The following is a 26,998-nucleotide window of genomic DNA, read 5'->3' as shown; positions in this document are numbered from 1 at the left end:
AAAATATACACATAGAAAAAATAGTTCTCCATTTTCCCGGGGAAAGACAGTAACTTCTAGAATACTCAAGTGTTTTAATTATAAAGCCTTGGTCATCTCATTTATTAGCTCTGTAACATGCATATTTAAACATTATTAGACAACCGTTAACAATTTATAAAGGTAAGGTGCCATTACAAAGTAGCTTCTCCTGTGAGTGGATGTGTCCCTTCTGCCACCAACAAGGCAGCAATATGGTTAGTTTAATTTCATGAGTACATGATCCATTGCTGCAAACGCTCATTCTCTTCTCCACCCTGTGCTTATCTGTGCATGTATGTGAGCTGGTTAGATCGCACAGGCAACCTCTCTAACTTCACTAGTAAGATGAGCCGGGCTTGGGCTTTCGATGCAGACTGACCGTGTCTGTCTGCATCAAGTGATCTGACCTATCCTTGGTAGCAAGCACTCTCCGAACTGCTTCCTCAAAGGCCGCTGCGACATTCGTGGCATCTTTTGCACTTGTTGCAAAGTAAGAATAGTCGCCGTTGTCCCTGCACCAGGCTGGTGCTTCTTCTGCAGACACCTGCCGCTCTCTGATGTCAACCTTGTTACCCCAAATCACAAAAGGAAAGCTTTCGGGCTCTTTCACATCCGCATATGAATTCTTTTTTCCAGTTACTCAAGTTCTGGAAGCTTTGAGAATCATCAACGCAGGCAACAGTCAGAACCTCTGTAAAATGGCGTCCTTAGGCTTCTGAATCGCTCTTGACCGGACGTGTCCCAAATCTGCATGGTAACAAAATGTCCAACCACCTCCAAATCTTTACTTAAAAATTCCACACCTATTGTATGGAAGAGCTGGGTATCAAACTTATTAGTCACATATCTGTTCATTCGAGAACTCTTCCAACTCCACCATCTCCAAGGAGAATTACTTTAAAAAGCGATGATTTTCCTGCCATTATTAATCTCAGGATCTCTGATTTCAGACCCTTTAATTGTTCAGTTCAAACATCATCATTGTCTCTAGGACTGTCTGGAAGATTCACCTGGACACGGACAACAGGGAAAGCGGTTCACCACTGTGCCGGGCTCATTATAGGAGTGCAGGGAGTTTCTCGCGGCCACACGGTGGAAGCCTTGGGAGCTCCTGTCTGGTCAAGGACCCGGCAGGCAGGACGCGTCGGTGGCACTGCTGACCCTCGAACTTCTGAAAGAATTGCCATTAAACTAAATTTCCGTTCTCAGTTAAATTCTAGCTCCAGAATGAGGAGGAAATGAAATTCACAGAGAAAAAAAGGTAGTTTACCACAAACCTTTGCTGAGCGATCTCCTCACATTTCCCTCTCAGGAAGTTAAACCCAGGAGGAAGTGTGGGGGGGTGCGGGGATGCAAGAGGCAGCCATAAGAAGGGGCACTGATGAACGTGTGAGAAGCAGAAGGAAGCATTGAGTCCGTAGAACAACGATAATAGTGACTAATTGGAGGTATATTAAGACAAGGCGTGTACAAGATTGTTTTCAGACATCAAAATATGAAGGAAGGGACTTCCCTGGTGGCCCAGTGGTTAAGAATCCGCCTGCCAATGCCGGGCACACGGGTTCGAGCCCTGGTCTGGGAAGATCCCACGTGCCGCAGAGCAACTAAGCCCGTGCGCCACAACTACTGAGCCTGTGTTCTAGAGCCTGTGAGCCACAACTACTGAAGCCTGCGCGCCTAGAGCCCGTGCTCCACAACAAGAGAAGTCACCGCAATGAGAAGTACATGAGCCGCAACCAAAGAGTAGCCACCGCTCGCTGCAACTAGTGAAAGCCCGCGCAGCAACCAAGACCCAACGCAGCCAAAAATAAATAAATTTTAAAAAAAAAAAGAAAAAAAAATTTAAATATGAAGGAAAACATGTATGAGAAGTAAAATTAATCATGGTTTACCTCATGGTGTAAGTCGCTTGGACATACACATGGTAATGAACATATTCAAGTACTGCATTGGCCAAGAAGTTTGTTCAGTTAATGAATACGTTGTTCAAGAAAGTTCTTGGTGAAAATGAAAAATGTGTCTTATTTTTACTTAAAACTGAACGAACTTTTTGACCAACCCTATACTTACCTGATGTTAGGCCTACACTGAAGTGATGGGAATGCGTGGGCAGTGTGTGTGTGTGTGTGTGTGTGTGCGGTGGGAAACAGGGAGAACAGAGCTAAATCTTCCTTCTCCACAGTGTAAAATTAGAGGATAATGCCCCAAACTCATGTTATTTACAAAAAATGAAGGTGAACACCAAAATAGTCTGCTAAAAAGGATGAACTAGGCGACTGGGGAGAGGAATAGGGCAGGACACTGTTCTTTTTTCCTCTGTAATAAGCACTGTAGATGTTTGACCATATGTGCAGGTGTAGCTCATAAAAAAACAACTTAAAAATATGAATATAAAAAATTTTTTAAATCTGTTGAATAAATCTTGCTGGCAACTTTCTGTACTAGGATGGCATCATACATTTTTATTATTACACATTTTTATTATTTTGCAAGGGTCTTCTATGCTGACACTTTATCTTCTACAGCTTATTGTAGAAGTATGACACTCATAAAACTCATCAAAGCAACAATGACCTGAATGCATTAATACTTTGTTCAAATGGAAATGTTCCCATTTTAATAACTATTAGCTTTTAATTATACAATAATCACCTAAAAGTTTCAAAAACCCCTCACTGTTGTATAAAAACTCTTTCCAAGAAAGAGTAAAAGGCATTTTGAGAATATGAAATTCTTTCATAAATAAAGGGTTAGTAGTGTATAATTTTAGGGGACAGTTCACATCAACCAACAAAATAAATTTAAATTTTCAAGAATATGCTAGTAATCAGATGCAGAAAAACAAACATTATATGATATCACTTATCTGTGGAATAAAATGATACAAACGAACTTATTTACAAAACAGAAACAGACTCACAGACTTAGAAAACAAACTTATGGTTATCGAAGGGGAAAGAGGCGGGGAGGGATAAATTAGGAGTTTGGGATTAATGTATATACACTACTATATACAAAATAGATAAGCAACAAGGACCTACTGTAGAGCACAGGAAACCTTACTCAATATTCTGTAATAACCTATACAGGAAAAGAATCTGAAAAAGAATGGATATATGTATATGTATAACTGAATCACTTTGCTGTACACCTGAGACTAACGCAACACTGTGAATCAACTATACTCCAACATAAAATAAAAAATTTAAAACAGATTATGCTAATAAATATTGTCTCTCAAGATTCAAAAGTAAATTAAGATTTTATTATAATTATGCATGTCATTTCTAATAACTGACACATTTTACATATATGTATTTAGAAAGAAAAAATAAATTTAAGAGGGAAAACATTAATGAGTCCACAAATGAGAGCTCAGGGAGGAAATATGCTCTTTGCCATTAGTATAATCTTAGAGGTACTTCCTGTAATCCTCCCTCTTCTACCTTTCAGATGGCAATTTTTTTTTTTTTTTTTTTTTTGCGGTACACTGGCCTCTCACTGCTGTGGCCTCTCCTGTTGCGGAGCACAGGCTCCGGACGCGCAGGCCCAGCGGCCATGGCTCACGGGCTCAGCCGCTCCGCGGCATGTGGAATCTTCCCGGACCGGGGCACGAACCCGTGTCCCCTGCATCGGCAGGTGGACTCTCAACCACTGCGCCACCAGGGAAGCCCTCAGATGGCAATTTTTAAAAAATCAAAAAACACAGACAAAAAATGGTGAGATGATTGAATGTTAGGAGGCAGAATTGAATCTCCGTAGGTTATACTTCCTTTGGGGTACTGCTTATTTTCCAGGGAAGGACTGTGGGTGTGCCGTGCTGAACATTACCCTTCTTGCAGGAGCCCCATGCTCCCCAAGTGCTGGATCTCAGCGCAGGGCCACCACTGCAGGAGGGGAAGAGCAAGGTGGAACCTTGGCGTTGGCTGATCTGTGTCCCATGAGGAGCTCTTCTTTGGGGACTTCTACAAATGACAGCATGTGTGCAAGCAGAGTTGCAGAGTTCTAAAGGACCCAGAAGGGGCACAGTAGAAAAGCCCTGGGCTACTGCTATCGACGGAACCTCTCTGTAGCCATAGACTGTGAAGGTCAGTAATATTTGAGTTACAATAAAATATATACGAATCCGGGCTGTTCATTCACCAAGTTTTTATTGAGCACCTACTCTGTGCCCAGCACTGCACTAGGTGCCATGGAGAATACAAGAGAAGTATAAGATACAGTGTCTGCCCTCAAGGAGCTTACAAAACTAGAGGCAGAAATCAGATGTACATGTGACTCAGGCAGCATGTGATATATACAAAGAGTACAACTACAGATAATGTAGTGGCTAAGAGACGCCCGAGATCCACAGCGGCTGGGAAGAGTCTCTTAGAGCAGGGGAGAAGTTAAAACTGGCTAAGCGGGGGGGACTGGCAGAGTGCCTGGAATGGGCAAGGACAAAGGCTGCGAGGTAATCTAGCTGGAGCAGGAGCTTGTGCTCAACTGTGGGCACTAGCGGAGCCTGGACAGAGGCTGGGACTTGGGTTGGGCCCGTGGGCGATGAGGATACGCTTTGATCCCTCTCTTGATATGAAGACCTGGTGGCTTGCTGGGGACCCCTGCTGCCCTCCTCTCCTCTCCCGGCACAGCCCTGTCTTGCCCTCCCCAGCCCCTCTCCTAGGAGAATGGAAGCTGGATGTTGAGTAGAGCCAGTGACACAAGTTTCATACATACCCTGCTGCAAAAACTGATCAGGGCTTCCAAGGCAGGGGAGTTTTTGCTTGGCTGGATATTTGCCCTGGTGCTTTCATATGAACTGACCAAGAGGAGGGTATCTGGGATTCTTTTAAAAACTCTCCTCGAGAGGACCAACCCAGAGATAATTTATTGATCACCAATCACAACTGTTACCCCAAAGCCACATCTATCTAGATCCTTCCCCTCAGACCACAGATGGCTTCAGGGAGTCCCACCTCCTGGCAATGGAAACCTCACATGCACAGCCCTGGTCTCAGAGAAGCATGGACTCCGCTCTGGACCTTGTGAAGAGATGCTTTCCACTCACACTCCAGGCGGCTTAAACGGCCTGGGAAGCCTCAGTGGATTTTCATTCAGTTCATTTCCAACATTTTCATGTATGTTATGTTTAACTCTGCGTTGGGGTGGCAGTAGGCATGTTTAAAGTGCCAGGGGAGGTAGGCAGCAGAGTGGATTTGGGCAAAGGAGAAGCCATGGGATTGGAAGGCAGTAAAATGGCCTTGGGTGCAATAGTCAACTGGTCTCTCCCAAGAGCAGCTGGCATGGGATGCCACACAGGGCAAGAAGGTGCTGCCTCGCCTCTTACTCAACAAGGAGGGCAGAGCTGGGTCAAAGGCAGTGGGCAGGAGGGAGGGAGAAGCCCTGTGGACTTCAGGGTCAGAAGTCAGCACGGGAACCCCAGGGGGTGGGAGAGGAGCCCGAGAGCAGGATGGGTGGAACAGCACTGAGTGAGGCCCCAAGGGGGCCACAGCCACAAGGAGGGAGCGGCAGCGACACGGGGTCCCTCCCCTTGCCTGCTCCAGGTGCTCCAGCCAGGCCCCTCCCCTCCCATCACAGAGCCCAGGAATCCCAGAGCAGTGAAGCATCGGTGGGTGTGGGGCTCAGGGTCTCAGCAGGAGGCGTGTTCCTGGCCACTTGAGCCACAGGAAGGGGAGCAGGCGCCGGGTGAAGGTGGCAGTGAAGGTGTAGATGAGTTCTTGCGACTCCGCATTGGTGAAAGTCACGGTGCCCCCTTCGTAATCCAGGGCGATGCCCACTCTCCGGGGCCGCAGTGCTGGGAAGAGCTCGGCCTCGGGGCTGGTGTTGGCCCAGATGCCCGCGGACGAGAGGCGCAGCGCCCACACGCCGTCCTCCGGCCGCAGGGAGAGGTCGCCCTTCCTCTTCACCGAGTCTCTGGCCACCCCCACCATGCAGCTTTCCAGAACTTCCTCCTCCTCCGCCGCCTCCTCTTCTTCCTCTTCATCCCCCAGCGATTCCTCGTCCTCATCCGTTTCCCAGTCATCATATCCGTCCCCGTAGCCGGCCTCCTCTTCCTCCTCCTCCTCTTCCCCCTCTTCCTCCTCGTCCCCCTCCTCTTCATCCTCGGACCAGCCCTCCCTCTCCACCTCCACCTCCCAGTACACCTTGCCCCAGGTGAAGCCCTTACTGCCCAGCACCCCCGGCTCACAGTCAAACTGCTGGGGATGCAAGTACGCTCTCTGGTACAGGCCGCTGTAGGTCACGCACTTCCAGTCCTCCGACAGCTGCAGGTACCCACTGGCCGACTGTGGGTCTAGGGTGACACTCACTGCGGGGACAAAGGAAGAAGCAGCGGTGTCGCCGGCAGACCAGGAGGGGACCCCCCAGTCCCGCAGCAGGGCTGCCACACTGCACGATCCAAGGGGTGCGCGCCACACCTGTGGCAGCGTGAACAAGCCCCTCAGGGGTATGTGACCACGGCCTGACTGCAGGGCCAGAGGCAGTACAGCAGCGGGGCCTGGGGCAGAGAGTTCGCTCCGAATACAGGAGCCACATGACAGGGCAGATGAGAAGGCACTCAGTCACAGGGAAAAGGACTGGCGGCAGGACCTCTGAGGACAGAATGACCAAACATGGGCAGGAAGGGTCAGAGGCTCCAGTGGAGGGCTCTACTGCAGACGAAGGGTAGCAGAAGAGTCAGAAAATGCAAGGTGGGGACTTCAGAAGTGCAGCTGGGAAACTCTCCCTGCTGTACAAGAGGACGGGCTACCTGGGGGCAGAAGGATTCTGTGGGGAGAGTATTCTTTATTTGAGACAAATCTAGGAACAACCCTTTGGATACTCACCTGTCTTATATTCTAAGTCTCTCAGCAGCTTCCCTGGGGAGAAAAAAAGGACAGCAATGACCCTCAAGCCCAGCAAACCTATGAACCTGTTTCTCACTTGGACAGTATTAATTTCGTGACAAGGCTCCATCCCTGAGATCCCAAGAAGGGAAAAACCACCAGGAGACCTCAGAGGAATGAGGTCAGAGAATCCGAAACGAAGGAGCCAGGTACCCTCTTCTCAAAGCGGCACCCCAGCTCCTGACTCCCACCTCAAGGCCCTCCCCAACCCCTACCTTGGAATTCTCTCAGGCCCCGCTGCAGAGACAGAAGTCTATCTGAGAATTCTCCTGTCCTTTTTTTAACCACACGAGCAATGGGTTTCCCAATCCAGAACTTCTTCCGTGGATACCTGAGAAGATGACAGACAAACCTGCTACTTAGCTCTTCCTACATTTCTCTCAATCCTCATGACAATTTATGAAGAGGGAGGGAAAGGTATGATTATCCCCAGGTAATGGAAAAACAGGGCCTCAGAGGTACTAAGTGAACTGCCCAAGGCTGAGCCAAGACTTACAACCACCAGCAGACTCAACATTCAGATCCCTTTTGTCTACCAACATGTGTTCTCATACCATGCTGTCCCGTCTCAGACAAGGATAGTGGACACCGGAGTGGGGATTATACAGAGAACTTGCTCCGGTGCAGAGCAAGTCTCCACCAGTTCTCAAGGACGTGTTCTTGCTTCCCAGGAGAGAAGGTTATCAGGATGAACCATGCGATGTGGGAACCTCTGGCCTCATATCACACAGCCATTAATTCAGATGGATCATGGTCAAGGAACAGGGGAGGGGACAAAGGCACAGGGGAATGAGGTGCACCATGGAAAGGAAACTCTTTTACCTGTTTAAGAAGTCTCTGGTGTCCTGGAAGGGAAGAAAGTACAAGAGTCAATGTGAATCAAAGAAGACTTCATTCACATGTACCAACACTATTAGAGACCGGGACACATCAGTGAACAAAACAAATGCGGTTCTTCCTTATGGAAATGACATTCTAGTGGCAGCAATGGATAAAACAAAAAGAAAACAAACAAAATAATCACAATGACAGAGCAAATGGAGGGGGCAGTAGAAGGGGATGACAGGCCAGCTTCTCTGAGAGGATGACACTTGTGCTGAGATTTGAAGAACTCAGTACTGGCCAGGTGAAGAATGGGAGGAAAGCAAGGTGGGAAAGGGTTTGGCAAAGGGGGCAGGGGCCACATCATGCAGGGCTGGACAGGTATATAGCAAGGAGTTCAAATTTTGTTCTATGTTCAGTAGAAAGCCACCAAAGTGTTTCAAGTAGGGGAGTGATGTATGTGATCTGCTTTTCAAGTGGCTGAGACTGCTAAGTGTCCTCCAGGATCTATTCTCCCCTTCTTCCTTTTAGTAATAGAACCTGTGGAGTAATAGCTGGGCAGAGGGCCACCCAACAGAAAACTACACTTCCCAGATCCCCTTGTAACCAGGTTTGGTCATGTGACTAAGCTCCAGCCAATGGGATGCAAAAGGAAGCAATGACTATAATTTTGGGGTCACATCCTTTAAAAAAAGAAATTCCATTCTACTTCCTCTTTTTCCTTGGCTCAGTTTTGGATATGATGGTGAGCCCAACTTTGACAAAACAGCTGAGGACAACGTCCCTTGAGGTTAGTGAAACAACCAGATGGAAGTAACCAGCTTTCTGGATGACCTCATGGACAGCTGCCCTGACAGCTCTAGACCCCTCATGTCTGAACTGTTTCTGGGAGGGAAATAACTTGTTTGATATAGTCGCTAGCCAAAATCCGAAGTGATCAATCACTTGGGCATCCTGTACAGAATGGATTAAGAGAGGCAACGCCAACATCAGGGGGCAGTCTGGAGGCCGTTTATGGACCTGGCAAGAGATAATGATGCCCTGGCTAGGGCAGTACAGTGGAGCCAGGGAAGCAGCACATTCTAGGTATGTTTGAGACAGACTGGGCATACTGGTGAGAGATAATCAAGGACAGCCCACGGCTTGCACAGGAGGGAGGATGGTGCTATCTGAGTGATAGGAGGGGGTAGAATGGGGAGGAGGTTCTTGCGAGATACTGGTTATTTCCCTTTTATAAGTCTAAATCCTCCATAATACTCTATAGTAATTTTTGCCTTCCTTTTACTCATGCCACAAATTTTAAGTGCTTCTTATGTGTCAGATACCACTCTAGAAGCCTGAGATACAGCAGGAGAAAAAAAAAGAGAGAGAGAGACACACACACACACAAATCTCTAGCAGCGGGAAGCAGAGAGCAAAGAATCAACATAACAAATCTATTATATGATGCTATTAAGTGACAGGTGCTACAGGAAGACAACAGTAGTGTGGAGGGGGACTGGGTAAGGGTGGGGGCAGTGACCTCTTTGAGAGGGTGGGATTTTTGGGAAACAAATGGAATCGCCAAACCGTGGCTGCTGTGGACTGTTTCAGCAAGTCTCAGGAACTTGGGGTTTTGCTCGAGGGGAGGCCATCCAAGAGGTCAGAGCTACACCTCGCCCCCACCATGAAGCAACTGACCAGAGACTGGTTGTGAGTTGCTGGCAAATCCTTCTACTCAGTCCCTCAAAACTAGTAAGTCCAAGCCAGCTTCAGAGAACGGGGGGACAAATCTTGAGACAGTGTATGCCACAGCTCTGCTGGGATACGTGACATAAAAAGGCAAATAAATGGGCAGTAGGTGGGTGCGGTTAGGGAGCCAAGAGGGCATATTCTGTGACACAGGAGCTGCTAGAACAGAGACAGAATGAGGCGCATCTAAGGGCTGAAGGTTGTGCGTGGCCCAGAGAGGGTGGGACCTGGAGCACCAGCGCAGGAACCCTTCTCTCAAAGGACGCAGAATGGGAGACTGGGGAGTACCGAGGCAACCTGCAGCCCCACACACTGGGCCTCCAGAGGGACGCAACCTGCCCAAGGCTCCTGGAGGGTCTCTCACCCCCCAGATTCCTGGGGCTGTGGTGAAAGAGGCAGTCAGAGCAGAGGCTGGGGCAGGAATCACAGCAATGCTGGGTATTAAGAACCCTAAGGTTCTTCATGGGTGTGGATGGCGACCGACAGTGGAACAGGCAGAGGTACGACCTGCCACCAGACCCTGCAAGGCCTGCCCAGGGCTGAACCAGGGGGGCTTCATAATACCCTCCAGAGGGGCTCTCCTATCCCCTAGTTCCCTTTATTGTCTTCCTGATAGTCCCAGTCCAGAGATCTTCCCTTTTCTATCGCCTTTGTCAAAAGGCCTCTGTTTCTCTTTTTTTTTTTTTCCGCACCGCGTGTCTTGTGGGATTTTTAGGTCCCCAACCAGGGATCGAACCCGGGCCCTAGGCAGTGAGAGCACCAAGTCCCAACCACTGGACCACCAGGGAATTCCCTGTTTTTATCTCTCGTCCTGTCGCTTCTCTCTCTCACCTGTATTTCTCTACCAGACTTTTAGATCAGGGCCCCTATCTTAGTAGGGCCTCATCTTTACTCTCCACTGACAATCAATTAATCTCTGGTAAATTACTAATGACAGTTTAGGAGTGAGCAGTCCAGTTCCCTTGCGGCAAAAGCAAACCCAAACAAAACACACAGACAAAACCCACCAGCACCAACATTTCCTTTACTGACTTTCAGCAGACACCCACCTTCTCTCCTTTCCCTCCTCCCACCTGGCCCCAGGGATGTCTTCAGTCTGAGTGGTCTCAGAGGCACTGAAGGCTGGGCCTCTGCTGGCCCACAAAGCTCCTCTGGGCAGACCGCGGAGAGGCTCCCCTCCAGGCAGACACGGCTGGATCTCAGCCCCCCCAGTACCCCAGCTATGTCCCCGCTCTGTTCCACAGCAAGTACGCATCCACGTGGTGGCAGCGGCTGTGGGGAAAGGAAGGATGCGCGCTCCTGGAGAGGGGGGAGGGGGTGGAGAGGCAGCAAGTGACCCAGTCAGAGTCTGGGAGAGAAATTCTAGGGAACAGAATGACTTCTGGAGGAAAGGAAGGAACCAGAGAGACATTCTGGACAAAGTGAGAGAAAAGAAGAGCAAGAGGCCGGAGGCCTGTGAGTCAGGACACCCGAGCTGGAGCTCTGACGTGATTCCTGACCTGCCCCACGGCCTGGGACAAACTCTTCCTCTCTCTGGTCGTCAGGGACTTCATCAGCAGGGGCTCGACCGGAAGAGTTCTAAGTCCCCGCCAGTCCCGAGGCATGAGTCGGAATCCGCAATGATGGAGAGGCAGGCAGAGGCTACCTGTGCCGGCCCGTGTACCCGGCGGACTCGCCATCTCTCCCCAGCATCCCACCTCTGACTCGCCCTGCCACTGGCCAGGGACAGCACTTCCCTAGAGAAGGTCCTGGGCGGTTCCGCTGCCGGCCAGCAGCCCCACCATGCAAGTGGAGGAGCTCATCACACAGGCCTTCTCCTGGCCTGCAAGGGCAGAAAGATCGAGCATGCTCCCTCCAAAGGCCGCTGAGCCCTGTTTAAGGCAGTGTGACTCCTCTGGGAGGCTTGGGGTGGAAGGAGCTGTGGTGTCATTTCAACGTGGCAGCCTTTTCTCCAATCCATGACCCTCCCTTTCTCGGGGCCAAAGCTGCCTCTTCCGGGAGGTGTTCCAGAGGCCCCCTGCCTGCTCTCCACCTTATTCTCTGAGGCTGATTCCACAGTCCCAGAGAAAACCTCTGCCTTCGAGAAGTCTCCCTTCCCCAGCTACCCATCTCCTCCAGACCCTCTGGGTTCTTGACAGAACCCGCGCTCAGCCCTCCCTCAGTGACCCCTGATCCCACAGGCTTCTTCATCTCCAGAACCATAAACAGCTTCCCCTGGACCAGTGTCTGCCAATGACTTGTTAGAAGACAGGCTCGTGACGGTAGTGATAAGCATGGAGGACAGTAACGAAAATACTAATAACCTTCTCTTCCATTTCTACAACACTTTTCAAAATTTTAAACTCTTTCATGTAGAAAATTTACTTTTTGAAGTGACAACATGCCAGTTATTTTATGCTCATGCAATCATTGCAATAAGTGGTGGGGATAAAGATTATCATCTCCATGCTTTAGATCAGAAAACTGAGGCCCCGAGAAGAAGTGACTCTCCAAAGGTCCTGTAAAGTGAGTGGCAGGGCCAAGACCTACTGTCCTGGTCTCCCGGCTCCCTGCCCCAGGGAGGTCTCTCACCTGCATGAGCTCTGCAGCCGGCTGCTGTGCCTTGCCCTCCAGCTCGGAGATGACCAGCGCCAGCCGGGCAAGCTCCCCGACGCCCCTGGTCTTGTACTTCTCCCTGCCCTCTGTGAGCTCCTGCTCCAGCTTCGCCAGCTGGTCCAGCAGGCGCTGTTCCCGCTCCCTCAGGAACTGGTGGCCCTGCTCAAACTCAGCCACGATGCACTGCCTCTGGTCCTGGAGCTTCTTCTGCAGGGGTGGGAAGGGGGAGAAGGGGGTGACACCTCCGCCCCGGGGTAGAAGATCCCTCCAGGATCTGGTGTAGGGGTGCACAGGCTGGCTCTTTGCCTCTCGTGCCCCTCGCTGACCCCATTCATGAATTCTACAGTGTTTGGGCTGGAAGGGGCTTTAGAGCTCTCCTGTGGCAACCTCCTTTCCTCAAAGAAGACATGGTAAGTCAGTCAGGTCAGTTCCCTCAGACACCATGGGATTGGAACCCCGACTGCCTGCCATTATCTGTTCTAGGTAAACCAGTATGTTCTGGGGCCCTTTGAGGAACATTATGAGCAAACACATTTTCCCCTCCTGGACACCAATTGCCGTGTGCTGCCTCTTCCAGGAAGTTTTCCTTGATTAATTTTATCCAAGCCTGACCAATCCTCTCTTCAGCATCCTCCCCATTATGTGTAAAATATCTGCGTGTACCCCATCCCTGCCATGTAGGACTATATCCTCTTCCCTCAGTGAAACTGTGGAACGTCTATGCTCAGGGACCATGTCCTTTCTTGCCCCCAAGTCTCCCTGCCGAGTCCAGGCTGGGATCTGGTCAGCATCCTCGCACACTGAGCGCCTGGAGGCACTCCTTGGATTGGGCCGTCTCCTGCTTCACTCTGTCCCTCTCCCAGGGCCTAACTGCTCACCACCGGGACTGGCCCCAGCATCCCTCCACCCTCCAATGCCCACTTCCCGAACAGACGTTCCCCCAGAAAACTGGAACCTCTTATCAGTTTTTTCCCTCTGATCCCATCTCTCATCAAGCACACAACGCGCTGCCTGTTTCCAAACTACGGGCAACCACAGGCGCAGGACTCGCTAGACACAGCGTCTTCAGAGCTGGTCGGGCCTTGCCGAGCCCACCCCTCTCACTTCTCGTCCTGGAGCCAGCTCCCTCCTTCCAAGCCCCCTGCTCCCCTCACTCTCAGGAACCATGTCTTTCTCCCTCTCTTTGAAAGGAAGAACGAAGCCAGGCCTTCCTCAGTTCCCTACACTCTGGCCCTGCTGAGCAGAGACACCCTGCAGCTGCGGTGAGTCACAGAACGAGAAGGACCTTAGCTGACATCCAGGCAACCCAGTCACTTGTGAGACGAGGAAGCAGGCCAGAGCCATAGAGCTCAGACCGGCAGGGCCTGGGCTAAAGCCCAGGCTTCCCGGCCGTCAGTCCAGTCGGGGCTCCCTCTCCCAGGGAGCCAGCTGCCTGCCTCAGAGCTTTCCCTCAACAGCCTCACTTACCAGCACAGCCAGGATATCAGCTTCTCCCTTGGCCTGAAAGCCCTGAATTTTGTCTCTGTCTCTCCTTAGGGTACTCAGGTGGTTCAGGATTTTTTCCTGTAGAAAGACAAGCAGTGGGGATGCTCTGGGCTGAGGCAGGAGGGTGGACTCGGGCTGAGTCCTCGGCCAGCGAGAAGCCTTCTGAGGGGTCTGCGCCAGGCCTCGCCTCCGGGTGGGTGCCAAGCAGAGCATCCCTCCCTGCGGGGGTGAGGAGGGCTTACCCTGTGGGGCTGGGCTGCCTTCTCCACGAGGACGGCCGAGTGGGGCCTGTGCTCCCGGGACTCCCGGCACATGACACACAGCAGCTTGCCATCGTCCTCGCAGTAGTAGTGCAGCTTCTCCTGGTGCCGCTCGCACAGCCTCGTGTCCTGCTGCTCCCGGGCCGCTTCCCCCGGCTGCCGGCCCTTGTCCACCTTCAGCCGCTCGATGTTCTCCACCAGGCTGGCCAGCTGCCACACTGGCCTGATATTCTCCTTCTTAAAAGGCTTCTTACACAGGGGGCAGACAGGGCGGCCCCCTGATGCGGGGCGGACGTCGGTGGTACAGCTGCGGCAGAAGACGTGGCCACAGTCAATGGTCACCGGGTCCCGCAGGTAATCGAGGCAGATGGAGCAGGTCACCTCCTCTTCCAGGCTCCGCAGTGGTGCCAACGCAGCCATGGTGTCCTGAGCTCAGAGGGGTCCCTGTTCACTGGTGGGGACTTCTCCTCCTTGGAGACCAGACACGGAGTCAAGAGCAGGCACAGCAGAGGGGCAGAAATGGCAGCCTTGCACAAAGCTGCCAGCCCCAGCGATCGATCAGTCAATCAATAGATACTTAGCAGCTCCTACGAGGCTCACACAGAATCAGAGCGAAAGGACCTTACCGATCCTCAAGTCCAACGCCCTCATTTTATAGATGAGGAAACTGAGGCCCAGAGAGGGTAGCTTGGTAGAAGGGAGAGCAGAGCTGCCACCAGCCCATGCCATGCTGTTGGGAAAGCACTCCTACCTCAAGACCCTTTCCTTCCATCTGTTTGGAAATTGCTCTAATATACCAATTATAATAGAACAAGGCACCAGATAACTACCTGCTGAAAAACTGTCATAACATACACATCTACCATGTCTATTATGTGCACAGTGCTGCCTCACTTCTGCAGTGCATGGGCTGCACAACTGTTCATGGGGGGCCCTGACAGAGTCAAGAGACTCCTTTGTCTTCCCTGTAGATCTCAGGTGCCAAGGACTAAGCGCATTAAGTTTCTTTACCAAGACTCAAGAAGCGTCAAGAGTCTGAGTTCTGGTGTTCTCCTTTATAGATGTTTCCTTGGGCTGTGCTGAAGTTTTGGCTTGGTTCACTTCCCCCAGAAAGCAGGTCTCTACCCAGACTCAGCCTGCCGGCAGGGCACGACCTAACCACACCGGACTCGTTCTCAGCTGTGCCCCCCTGTGCAGCTGGCCGGGCTGCTCTACTGCTAACAAGGGCGACTGAGACCAACATGGGAGGAAGCCTCAGGTGGCTTGCGACCGTGATGTGCTGATGAGGGCTTGGCCGTAAGAGGGAGCACAGAAGCTGAGCACAGAGAGGACTTTTGTCCTGTTTACCTCTGCAGCCCTGGCCCACTTCCTGTCTGAGGTTAGGAGCCTTAGCACACTTAACCCAACAGCTTCCTCCTGCCCCTGACACTGTGTGACAAGATAGAACTCATTTAAGTACTCTGAGCCTCAGTTTATCCATCTGTAAAATGGGGAGAGTGATACTTACCTTCAAGGGTTTCTAAGTGGGTTGAGTAAAAGAATTATGTTGAAGATACTAAGCATAAGTGCGGTATACAGGGGGAATCTAGGAGAGAACCCAGAACCCACGGTTCCCAAATCCAGTGAGTGTTCAAAGCACAAGTAGAGCAAGAGTGGAAATTTAAAGTGAGGATGAACCGCCATAATGACACACGAGCTCCAGAGTTAAAGCAAACCAGAGACTCGTGGGGCAAACTGGGGAACCTGCTCTGCCGCAGACCCACAGAAGGACCCACGGGAGGCAATAAGCAGTCGCTGGGAAGACAGCCAGCAGACAGGGCACGCAGGTAACTGCGAGGCTGGAATGAAGCCCTTGGAACCGCAGGCAAATCAATCCGATTACTGGCTGTGTACGTGAAAGTCCATTACAGCAGAGTTCAGTGGCCTTCAAGGTCTTTCACTGTAGTGACATGAATGAGCTAGAAATAAAGCCCCAAAGAGAAAACGACACAGGAATACAAAGTCTACTTCTTGAGGATCTAATGCAGCAATATATAAAAAGTGCTTTATAAAGTGAAAGTACTGTACAAATGTAAGGGATTATCTTTCTGCTGACAATGAACTCCAACTGGAAGCTCCAATGGATTTAGAGATGTGTGACTTTAAGAGTGTGGAAAAAACCTGTACCTACAAAGCTCAAATGAAAGAATCAAGGAATTTAACTGGTAAATGAAGGTAATAAAGTTTTTAGAATGTTAATAAGGGTAGTAAAAATCCTAGGAATTGCCTGGTCAACTCGCTGGTTTGTCTGTTGAGGAAGCGAGCCTGACCCAGCCACTTGGAGGTGTAACACAGGAAAGGGTCCTGGTGCTGGTGATTCCTATGGGTGCTGCAGCCCTTCACCAACTCACTTTGCTGAGGGGCTTGGAAGTTCAAAGGCTAAGGTTATTTGTTTCTTTTATTGTTGTAGGGGGATGGCATGTGTTTATCTTTGGGGCTGGGAATTTAATTCTGTTGCAAATGACCAGATGAATAAAAGGACGAGGAAGAGCTCAGCTACAGCTCCCCATCCACACAAAACCTGACACAATCAGGCGCCCTCATCACTTGGAGCAGGAGTTCTTAACCCAGGCTCCATGCTGGACTTCCACAGATATTTAAACCCCCAACACTGTATGAAAATGGTCACTAATGTACTAGATGAAAAGCCTGTCCAGGGATTACAGAAGAATGCTGGTAAGTAAGTGTAGGAGGGATGATAGAACTAGAAAAACACCATCTTGCAAGCTCCACTGTATAAGACAAGGATCATCATCAGATACTAAAACCAGGAGGTACTAGGGGACAGGACAGTCCCATGGTGCTAAGTACCGCCCAGTGGGTTACTCCCTAATGTACCTTGATAAGGGAGAGATCTGGTGATGGCCTTAGTCAGTGACCAAATCCAGCATCGCTAATAGAGGGACAGGTGTTTCTGGCATATGGTTCCCAATGTGGCACCATATGAATTGCACAATGTCACCTTTGAAGTAGTCGTGCCAAAAATGTTTGAGGTGGGACTTCCCCGGTGGCGCAGTGGTTAAGAATCTGCCTGCCAGTGCAGGGGACACAGGTTCGATCCCTGGTCCGGGAAGATCCCACATGCCGCGGAGCAACTAAGCCCATGCGCCACAACTACTGAGCCCGTGCGCCACAACTACTGAAGCCTGTGCACCCCAGAGCCTGCGCACTGCAACTACTGAGCCCATGTGCCACAACTACTGATGCCTAGAGCCCGTGCTCTGCAACGAGAAGCCACTACAATGAGAAGCCCGCGCACTGCAACGAACAGTAGCCCCTGCTCACCGCAACTAGAGAAAGCCCATGTGTAGCAACGAAGACCCAACGCAGCCAAAAATAAAAAATAAAAAATAAAAAAAAGTTTGATGTGAATGAATCCAATCACCTCTTTCAACCTACCTTCCAGTTTATAGAAAATATGAGGGTTAGAAGAATGAGTTAAAGCCCATCATCAGGAGACAGATAAATCCAGAATAGGAGACATTCCACAAGACAACTGGCCTGGACTTTTAAAAAGTCAGTCATAAAAAATAAAACAGGATTGTTCTTGAGTTAAAAAGACTAAAGAGAAATAACAATCAAACGCAAATACTTTGATTGGATCCTGGTTTTTTTAAAAAAGCTATTAAAAACAGTTTGGGGACAATTAGAGGAAATTAGACAAAAGACTAGGTATTGCATCATATTAAGAAATTATTATTGATTTTTTAATAGCATTTATTGAAGTTATGTATGTATGTACATATTTTCAGGCAACACATGCTGCAGTATTTAGGACTGTAGGACTACAACTTACTTTTAAATGGTTCAACAAAACAAAATAAAAAGTCAGAAAATCTCTAATAGAGAGATGATCGTGCCCAACACTTGTAGAAGCTCCATACATAGGTGCTGAACGAATGAATGGATTCAGAGGAAGGAAGGCAATGTTAATTGCATATGCATTTGTTTGAGAGTCTGCTGAAACTAACAAATGAAACACAGTACAGTTCTATGTTCAATCCCATTGCTTGGTTATATAGGCTCCATCCTGAATATATAACAAATATTGAAGATGGCTTACTCTGGCATTGCTGACTACGTATAAGACTCGAGGTGTAAATCTGTGGGTTGAAACCAGGTTCAAGTCAGGGCTCTAACCCAATAGCCCAGCGACTAACAACTTCTTGGTGACAGCATTTCTGTAGGACCCACCTTACCAGTCATTTACACATCTTATGTTATTTAATGCTCAGGATACTTTTCTGAGGAAACTGAGGCTCAGGGAGGGAAGCAACTTGCCCAAGAGCACGTGGCTAGGAAGCAGTGTCTGGTGCCGATGCCTCAGCCCAATCCATTACACTCTCTTCTCTGCCCAGGCAAACTGTAAAACAGGGCCTAATACCAGCTCCTTTGTCAGGAAGCTCGGATGAGGTCATCTCAATGGAAGGGCTTTGTAAACTGGAGAGTGCTGACAAAAGTAAAGGGGCATGTATTACTGCTGACGCTGAGCGAAAGCACCCTTGCCTTAGATTCGACAGGCAGCAGGGCTCCTGTATGAGACGCGGGCAGACCTGGGCTCACACCGCACAGCCAACCCTTTCGAGCCGACGCAAGACTGACCCTCTCCAAAACCCCTCCCCAACTTACCACGCTCCCCTGTGATTCTGCTTTTCTAGCATTTGTGCCTTTAGCACATTCTGATGATCTCGACAGGTTTTCACAATAAGGGGTAAAACTATCACACTCCTCTCCATTCCTGGCTCTCGGGTAGACAGAAACCATAGAAAGCCAGAGCCAGAAAGTCTTCACAACGACATGGTCCACCCTACGTCCTTTACCCAAATGAGAATTCTGAAACCTGAGCAAGTCGTTTCATGGATTACCTTCTACCAGAAGCCACTCACCCCCGCTCTGGGGTGGACAGGTCTTCTGTCCTTTCAATAAACCAGAAGCTGGTTTCAATTCCACAGAACCAGGCAGAACTGGAGACACTCCCGACCTTTTTGAGTCCCCCTTGCCCCACCAACCACCTGTCCCCTACAGCTCTGCGCATCTCCTAAATACCTACTCTGCATACGTCAACAGACTGGCTGAGGTGACACCACGTAACTTCTGGCACACATTTCAGGATGTAGATGCCATGCACAAGTGTTGGCTGCAAGACCCACTGTGAGTTGTAAAAACTAGCTGACGTTTCTCTTTTCATGGTTAGAATTCTGGTAGATAGACTTTATCAAGTTATGAAAAGAAACTTCTAGTCCTACTATTTAGAGAATTCTATATACATATTATACATACGTGTATATATATATATAACTTGATACATGATTTTTTCTTCTTTATATAGTCACGTGTTTTTTCTTTAATTCATTAATGTGACGAATTGTGTTAAAATATTTTCTTATAAGTCATCTTTATTTAGGAATAAACCCTACTTGATTATGATGTATTATGTGTAATTTTAATAAACAGTTTGATTCAGGTCAAAAAAAAAAAAAACTAGCTGAGGGAAGCATCGCCACGAATGCCCACAGTAGGTACTTACACTCCTCACCCATCCCAGAGGGAGAGGATCTAACTCAAGACCCCTGTTTCTTAACAGTTGCCAACTTCTACCCTAGCAGGTTCTAAACCTTCCCTCAACTTCCCATGGCTTTTGATGCCCCACACCTTCGTCCCTCCTTCCTGCTGCCTTGGGCTCCTACATGCCACAGCAAGGGACCCTAGAAGACACCGAATCCCAGATGTGGACTCCAAGGCCCAGGAAGGTGAATGGAGGGGGCTGGGTTTGCACCCTGGTCTCCAGGCTGCTTCTCAAGTCCACGCATGGGGCTCCAAACAAGAGCCCCTTCTTCCTTGTGATCCTAAAGTGCTTAGCCTAGGGCTCCGTGCCCTGTGGGAAGGCATTTAAGGGCTCTTGGGGCTCCAGATTAAGCCTCATTTCTTAATCTGAAATAACCAAATTCTCTTAGAAGTAAACTTCTGTGAGACACCTCAAACAAAGCAGGAAAGGGCAAAATTCAGGGCAAAAAGCAAGTGATCTGGATCTGGACACTAGAAGGAGTGGCCATGCCCCTGTTGCCAACACCTGGACTCCCAATATCTTTACAGGCCTGGCTGTGGGCTGGGCACCAGGCAATCTCAGGGGATGCCAGTTTGGTGGGCGGTGCATTGCTGAGGTCACACGTGGGTTACTTTTCCCCCACAGGTCAAGCATCACTGGTGCTCTGAGGCACAGTGCAGGCCACGCACACCCCCAGGGCCAAGCCAAGACGACATGCTCTGAACAGTGGAAATCCCCACAGGGCCCAGGGTGGGGCATGGAAGCAGCAGCCACTGGGAGTTGGATGGGACAAGGCTTTGAAGTGCTGCTGAGGCTTTTAAGTAGGAGGGTGTCAAAATTCATTCAACAGGTAATAGGTGTTTACTAAGCGCCAGGCACTGAGGATACAACAGAGAACAAAAATGGGAAAGTCCCTGCCCTCCCAGAGCTTACATCTAGTTACATAACTGAGTGATCCTTTGGAAGTTGCAATCGGAGCTAACTGTGGGGATTATACAATCCTCAAGGCTTTCCCGATTTACTTAAACCTCCTCTCTTCATTGCCTAGTGTTCCAGGCACCACAGCCTTCCTTTCGTCCCTCAAACATACCCTGCCACGTGTTAAAACACAGGTTCGCTCATGTAACCACCCTGGTTAGTTCCCAGGCTCCAGGGATAAAGTGAAAACTCCTTCCCACACTCTGTGAGGCCGCTGATAATCTAGGCCCAGGCCTTGTCTCCAGGCTCATTTCCTGTCATTGCCCACTTCAAACTCGACCCCACAGACAAACCAAACCCCTCTCTAAGCCTCCAAAAGTGCCATGCTCTTTCCTGCCTGAACCCTTTGAAAATGGTGTTCCCTCTGAACAGAACACCATTCCTTTCCTTCTTAGTAGACTCCTTTTCCAGCTTGAAGTCTCAGCTGAAAGCCACCTCCTCTTTCCTGACCTGTTACACTGAGGCCACATGCTCTCTCCCTTATACAGCCCCCCAGCACTCCACACTGCACTGGATACTTCTATGCAATCGTTGAGTCCCTACTTATTATTATAATTACTTATTTAACACCAGCTTTTCCCGCTGCATTGGACAGAGACTGTGTCCGCCTTATCCCCAGAATCTAGCACAATGCCTGACAGAGGAAACATGAAAAACTGGCTGAGGAAGTGAATAAAGCACAGGCGCAGAGCGTCTGATGCCCACAAAATGCTTCCTAAGTATCTGCTGAACGAATGCAAGAAATCTCAGCCACTTGTCCTTGCCCTCCAGCAAGATGAGAAAGTACTAGACAGAAGTGATTTCTTCAGATTCCCTGCAGAACAGTGGGCTGCAATCGCCAGCACACCCCCAGTCATGGTATCCAAGGTTTGGCTCCAGGAACGTACAGAAACCAGGAGAGAAGAAAAAGCTGTGTCCCGGGAAATGGTTGTGATTATAATGGTGATAATCGCTCCTTCCCTCTTCTTTCATTTTACACTGGGTATGCATCCATGAACAAAACAGTTTATTTATCCTGGTTTTGAGCGTTTCAAATGAATGGAATCATACTGCATTGGGGGGGGAGGGGCGGGCGGGGGGGAGACTATCTACGTCAAGTCTGTGAGGTTCACTCACACGATTATGAGCCGATTTTGTTCATTTTCATTGCTTTATGACTGTATAATTTTACTTCTACTGTAGCCAATTTTGTTTTTCGGCCACGCCATGCGGCTTGCAGGATCTTAGTTCCCCAACCAGGGATCGAACTCCGGCCCTCGGCAGTGGAAGTGCTGAGTCCTCACCACTGGACTGCCAGGGAACTCCCTGATGTAGTCTACTTCTTATGGCCCCTGAGTTGTTTCCAGTTTGGGACAATTACAAACACTGCTCTGTGAACATTTCTGCTCACGTGCCCTCGTACACCCAGGCAAGCAGGATGCATCCCCAACTTACCTAGATCAGGCCAAACTGTTTCCAAAGTGGTTGTACCATCGTGTGTCCCCACTAGCAGGCTCCGAGCGCCCATGTTGCTCCAGCCTCACCAATACCTGATATTTTCATCTTTTATATTTCTGCCAAGGTGACTATAGGTAATAATACTGAATTGCATATTTGAAAGTAGCTAGGAGAGTAGATCTTAAAAGCTCTTAACACAAGAAGAAAAAACTTTGTAACTATACATGGTGACAGATGTTAACAGGACTATTGTGATCATTTTGCAATATATACAAATATCAAATCATTATGTTGTACACCTGAAACTAATGTAATATGTCGATTATACCTCAATTTAAAAAAAAAACAATTAAATACGCAATAGATTATTCACACTCTAAAAAAAAAAAATTGCCAATCTGGTGAACGGGAAATAGAATCCCATTATGTGTATGTATGTTTAATGCTTTAAACAAATAATAAAAAGAAACAGCATGAAGAAAGGCCCAGTAACAGGCCAGGGAATCAGCCCTAAAGCAGCAGATCAGATTGTCCCTTGATCCAACTAGTAAGTGCTGTAAATGTTTATCTTTTGCAGGAAGGGGTCCACCAGCTTCCATTCTTCCTTCCTCTGCTAACTTTACCCAGTTCCTTTCTGGGGATCACGTGCTTGGGGCAGAGCTCTCCTCCCAGCTCAAAGGTGGAACAAGAGAAAGAGTCGTAAGCCCCCCTGGCCACAGTGCTTGCTTCAGGGTTGAGAACATGACTCAATTGCAGCCAGTCACAAGGAGACCTAGTTGAGTCACGGGGGAAAAAAGATTCTTGAGAACTTTTTCTCTAGAACTTGCAAGAAGTGAGGTCCAACAGTTTGGAGCTGCTAGAGCAGCTAGCCAGAGGGTTAGCCTGTTTGAGAATGAAGCCAACCCAGGGATGAAGTGAAAGAAAACAGGTCCTGATGGCATCCGGTGAAACCGGTATCGAGCTGTGCCTGAAGCTAGCCTAACCTTGAACTTTTCTGTCACTGGAGGCAATAAATGCCCTTTCTGCCCAGCCAGCTTGGACTTGTCTATCATCTGCCCTCCCCCATCCCCACCCCAAATTCCTGCCAGATACAGCAGAGGAAGTTATTGATGGTTACTGGGCTGAAATATACAAAGAGCTCAGGCAGAAAAATCAGCCTCTTCATCTAGACAAAGCATTGGGCAAAGGTAGATACTAAGTGGCAATTCTGTTCTCTCTGGGCCCCACAGGTAGAATACAACCTGCCAGGACATAACAGATCTCCAACCTGCTCCACTGTGAGTGAGGAGCAGGCAGATCTTCTTCCACCCCAGTTGTCATTCTAACCAAAGCCTAAAGTGAAGAGTCCTGGGTTAGGATGAAAACCCAGATTACCACCCAGCCTCAGCTACTCTGCTGTGCAGCCCAGGGCTAGATTCTTGACCTTTCTGGGTCTCAATATCACCGTGAAGTAATAGGGGTAGGAGGTAACATCCAGGCAATTCACAGGACAAACTGAAATAAAGGTTTGGCAAGCATACCAGAATATTTACTGCGCAACATAAAGTCACTGCTGTGATCAAGAGCCACCAAAGCAGAATAGACATAGATGGTATCTTTGGATCAGGTATCCCAGTTTTATTGTTTTGTTTGTTTGTTTTGACAATTGGTTATCCGGCAGGAAAAAACCAGTTTATCAAATTTAGTTTCTTCAAGATCATAAATGGAGTCAGTGAACTCAAAATCTATGGGTTAGTGAGATGGAGACAGTCTAACCATTCATTCCCCAGGGGAAGGAGGGCCCTAAACCACCAGCTAGGAAGTTACTACTTTAATCAAATTTGAGACACCCATGTCATTACATGTTTGCATCTCTGCAATGTGATAAATGGCATGCCATGATTTAACTGGCAAGATATTTTTTCTGCGTGGAAATAAAATAATTGATGACATCTTAGGTGTGGTGAAATGTAGCATATCTCGTACAAAGTGCTGCTGGGGTCCTCTAACACATGGAACTCATCCCGTCACCCTCCTGCTTCGAAGCTCCTGAGGTCCAAGCTGCACAGCAGGGCACACAGGCCCCCTATAATCTGCCCCCCACTTACCCATCCAGCCTTGAATCCTAACGCTAGAGACACTGAACTGGAAAGACAGCCCCTTCTTCACCGCCCCCTCTCCCCACCCCTTGCTCTTGTACATGAGCTTCTCAGTCCCAGCTCAACCTTGAAACCTGAATCAGATATGCCCCCTTATCTGTGAGGTCCTTCCTGTGCCCATCCCACCTCTGAGCTGAATGAATTCCCTCCCTCGGGAAGCTCCTGCAGATACTACATTTCTATTATAGCACTATCATACCACTTCCTAATTGATATTTTTACCCATCTTTCTTCCAACCAGGATGTGAACCCAAGGGTCACGTCAAACCTATCTTTTCGTATCTCCAGTATCAGGCACAAAGTCTGTAAATGTTTGTGAGGCTAAATGTTATCCCATGATTCCAGAGCCCCATATCTTCTTCATTCTCCCCCTCACCACACTCCCCTTCCCACTTTGCAATCTCGCTTCAGCAGGAGGCTCCAGGGGCTCCCCTCAGATTAGACATTCTTGGCCACAAACATTACCCAGATCTCCTCCCTCTGCACATATAGTTTGGGGGGAAAGGTCACTGCATTTTACCAAGTTGGCAAGTTTTAATTCATCCTGGATGCCAGCTAAATTAAACCTTTGTTTTCCAAAACCAATTTCTTCCCATTCTCTCGTTTCCTATTCTGATCCTGGGGGGTATAAGTCTGAAGTCACCCCAAGAAGCCTCAATTCCAACTACGGGCTCTCCTCTGCAGCTCGCAGTGTCTTCTGCAGTGGGCACCCCAGTCTGAGCCCAGCCTATCACTCCCTTTGGGGGAAGTGACATCTAAGAAGTCACCTACTTCTCCTGGGCCTCAGTTTCCTTACTGCTTTACAAGGTAAGAATAACGTCTTGTCAAGTTCGCCAGGCTATTTTGAACTTTAATCGAGGTCACGTAAGTGAAAGTGTTTTCAACAGCAAAAAACTCTATAAAAAGACATGCTAGAAAAGAGCACAGGAGCCAACTTAAAAGAACTCGCAATGGCTAAAGTTGTAACAAAACAAAGTAGTACTGAATTATAACCCTAAGTATAAAATAAATATCCATGAGTCCATACTGATACAAATAAATGATTGAATAAGTGATTAAATAAGGCAAAAGAGACAAATCTCCCACACAGAAGAATTCCAGATAATATATGTATGGAGTTGCCCTTAAGGAGGTAGGAGATAATCCCATTCCTTAGGTCAGGGCTGCACACAGTTTGACTACTTTCCAAAGAGTACAGTATGGAAGGGGTGGGGGTGGGGCTTGGGGCAGGGAGGGGAGGAAGAGTAACTTTACAGTGGAGAAGCCTGACTTCTCAGCCAGGTAATCAAGATCAGCATCAAGTTATAAAGCATGTTCCCTTGATGTGAAGTGATGAAAACGGCAATCTACCTCTGTGGTTTTCCTCCCAATAACCCATAAGCCCAGACTCAGAAGAAAAACAACAGACAAATTCCAATAGAGGGGCATCCTATAATACACATGGGGGGTATTCCTCAGAACTCTCAAGATCATCAAAAACAAAGTCTGAGGGGCTTCCCTGGTGGCGCAGTGGTTGAGAGTCCGCCTGCCGATGCAGGGGACACGGGTTCGTGCCACGGTCCGGGAAGATCCCACATGCCGCGGAGCGGCTGGCCCAGTGAGCCATGGTCGCTGGGCCTGCGCGTCCGGAGCCTGTGCTCCGCAACGGGAGAGGCCACAGCAGTGAGAGGCCCGCGTACCACAAAAAAAACAAAACAGAACAAAACAAAAAACAAAGTCTGACAAACTGCCACAGCCACGGGGAGCATAATGAGAGCTAACTGGAATATGGTAACCTGGGTGGGATAATGAAACAGAAAAAGTACTTAGGTAAAAACTAAGGAAATCTGAATACATTATGGATGCAGGCCAATAATAACGTATCGATACAAGTTCATTAATTGTTAACAAATGTTCCATATTAATGTAAGGTGTTAATAAATGAATGGGGACAAGGTTTGGGGTACATGGAACTCTGCACTAGCTTTACGATTTTTCTATAAATCTAAAACTGTTCTAAAAAATAGTCTTTTTTCAAAAATACGGAATTGCAGTTTGAAGAATATACAAAATAAAGTCTATTTTTTAAAAAAGCTGATTCTTTTAAGGTTGGGGGGTGAGTAACTCTAGGGATTGATTTTTAGCCCAGGCACGGTCCCTGACACTGATATTTGTTGCATGCACGAACGAATATCATTCTCTGGAAGTGCACACAAAGCGGCGTGGTGTCAAAATCTGGAATGTACTGGGAATTTGGAAGTGTTTGCCTCTCATAAGCTCCACAAAGGCAAATTTACACACTTTTCTAAGGCCATACAGGGTGAAAAGCAGCAGGGAAAATGCTGATGTGCTAATGGGCTGGAGGAGGAAGTGAATGCACAGCTCCAAGTATACGTGGCTAAACCGGTTTATTCTGACCAATTAAAAAACAAAAAACAACAACAAAACACCATGGCTCTGGTCCTGGAGCCTGACTGGCACTCTACGCGGCTCCAATCGACGAGATCGTCATCTGGGCCCCGCTTACTTCTGGCTCTGGAGACAAGAATGGATGGGTGCCTGAGCTGGACATGGGAAAGCGAGGAAGACCCAAGAGGAGGGAGCGAATGGTGGCCCAAGCAAGCGGGAGGATTAGGCCGGGAGGGAGGACGCCGCGAACTTCACCCTTCTCCCAAGCCGGCCCGGCGGCCCGGCCTCGTTCCGCTCGTGCGGCCGCGTTCGGTTGCCCGGACCCCGGGGCGCGTGTGTGACTGCTGCTTTGCTGCATTTCTCACCGGGCGCCCCCTACTCACCGGTCCCCAGCTCCGAGCCGCGAATCCCGGGCTGGTGTCGCTTCTTTCCCGCGGCGGTCAGTTCCGGGTCGCTCTTCTCCGCCAGCACCCAGCGCGACGGCGCGTCCCCGCCCGGTAATCTCCGGGTTCTTTGGAGCCCTCCACCGAGATTTCCCCCGGACCAGCGCCCGGATTGGCCCCTGCCGAACGCCGCCTCCCAATGGGAGCCTTAGTTCCCTCTTCGTCACTGATCACTGGGCAAATCCCTGGGCCGCAGCGGTGGGTGGGGCAGCAGGGGCTGAGAAAGGGAAAC

General features: G+C 49.0%; 1 protein-coding gene and 1 pseudogene across 2 annotated transcripts; both read right to left on the bottom strand.

The window, feature by feature from the left end:
* Positions 1-231: 231 nt before the first annotated feature.
* On the bottom strand, positions 232-944 carry LOC132527549 (ras-related protein Rab-9A-like; annotated as a pseudogene).
* Positions 945-4,153: 3,209 nt separating this feature from the next.
* Positions 4,154-26,847, bottom strand: LOC132527540 (tripartite motif-containing protein 26). Of its 2 annotated transcripts, XM_060163408.1 has the most exons (8): positions 26,707-26,847; positions 13,781-14,268; positions 13,521-13,616; positions 12,030-12,260; positions 7,728-7,750; positions 7,121-7,236; positions 6,846-6,878; positions 4,154-6,328 (listed from the first exon to the last, which is right to left on the bottom strand). In XM_060163408.1, exons 2-8 carry the CDS (start codon positions 14,216-14,218, stop codon positions 5,643-5,645), a joined length of 1,623 nt encoding a protein of 540 aa, XP_060019391.1. In that variant the 5' UTR covers positions 14,219-14,268; positions 26,707-26,847; the 3' UTR covers positions 4,154-5,642. The 2 variants fall into 2 exon arrangements, with proteins under 2 accessions (XP_060019391.1, XP_060019392.1); XM_060163409.1 differs by lacking the exon at positions 13,521-13,616.
* Between the last annotated feature and the right edge of the window lie 151 nt (positions 26,848-26,998).

Source organism: Lagenorhynchus albirostris, chromosome 10 (genome assembly GCF_949774975.1).
Source record: "Lagenorhynchus albirostris chromosome 10, mLagAlb1.1, whole genome shotgun sequence".
Classification (NCBI taxonomy): Eukaryota; Metazoa; Chordata; class Mammalia; order Artiodactyla; family Delphinidae; genus Lagenorhynchus; species Lagenorhynchus albirostris.
Note: the sequence above shows the minus strand (reverse complement) of the source record. Positions and strands in the feature narration are given on the sequence as shown.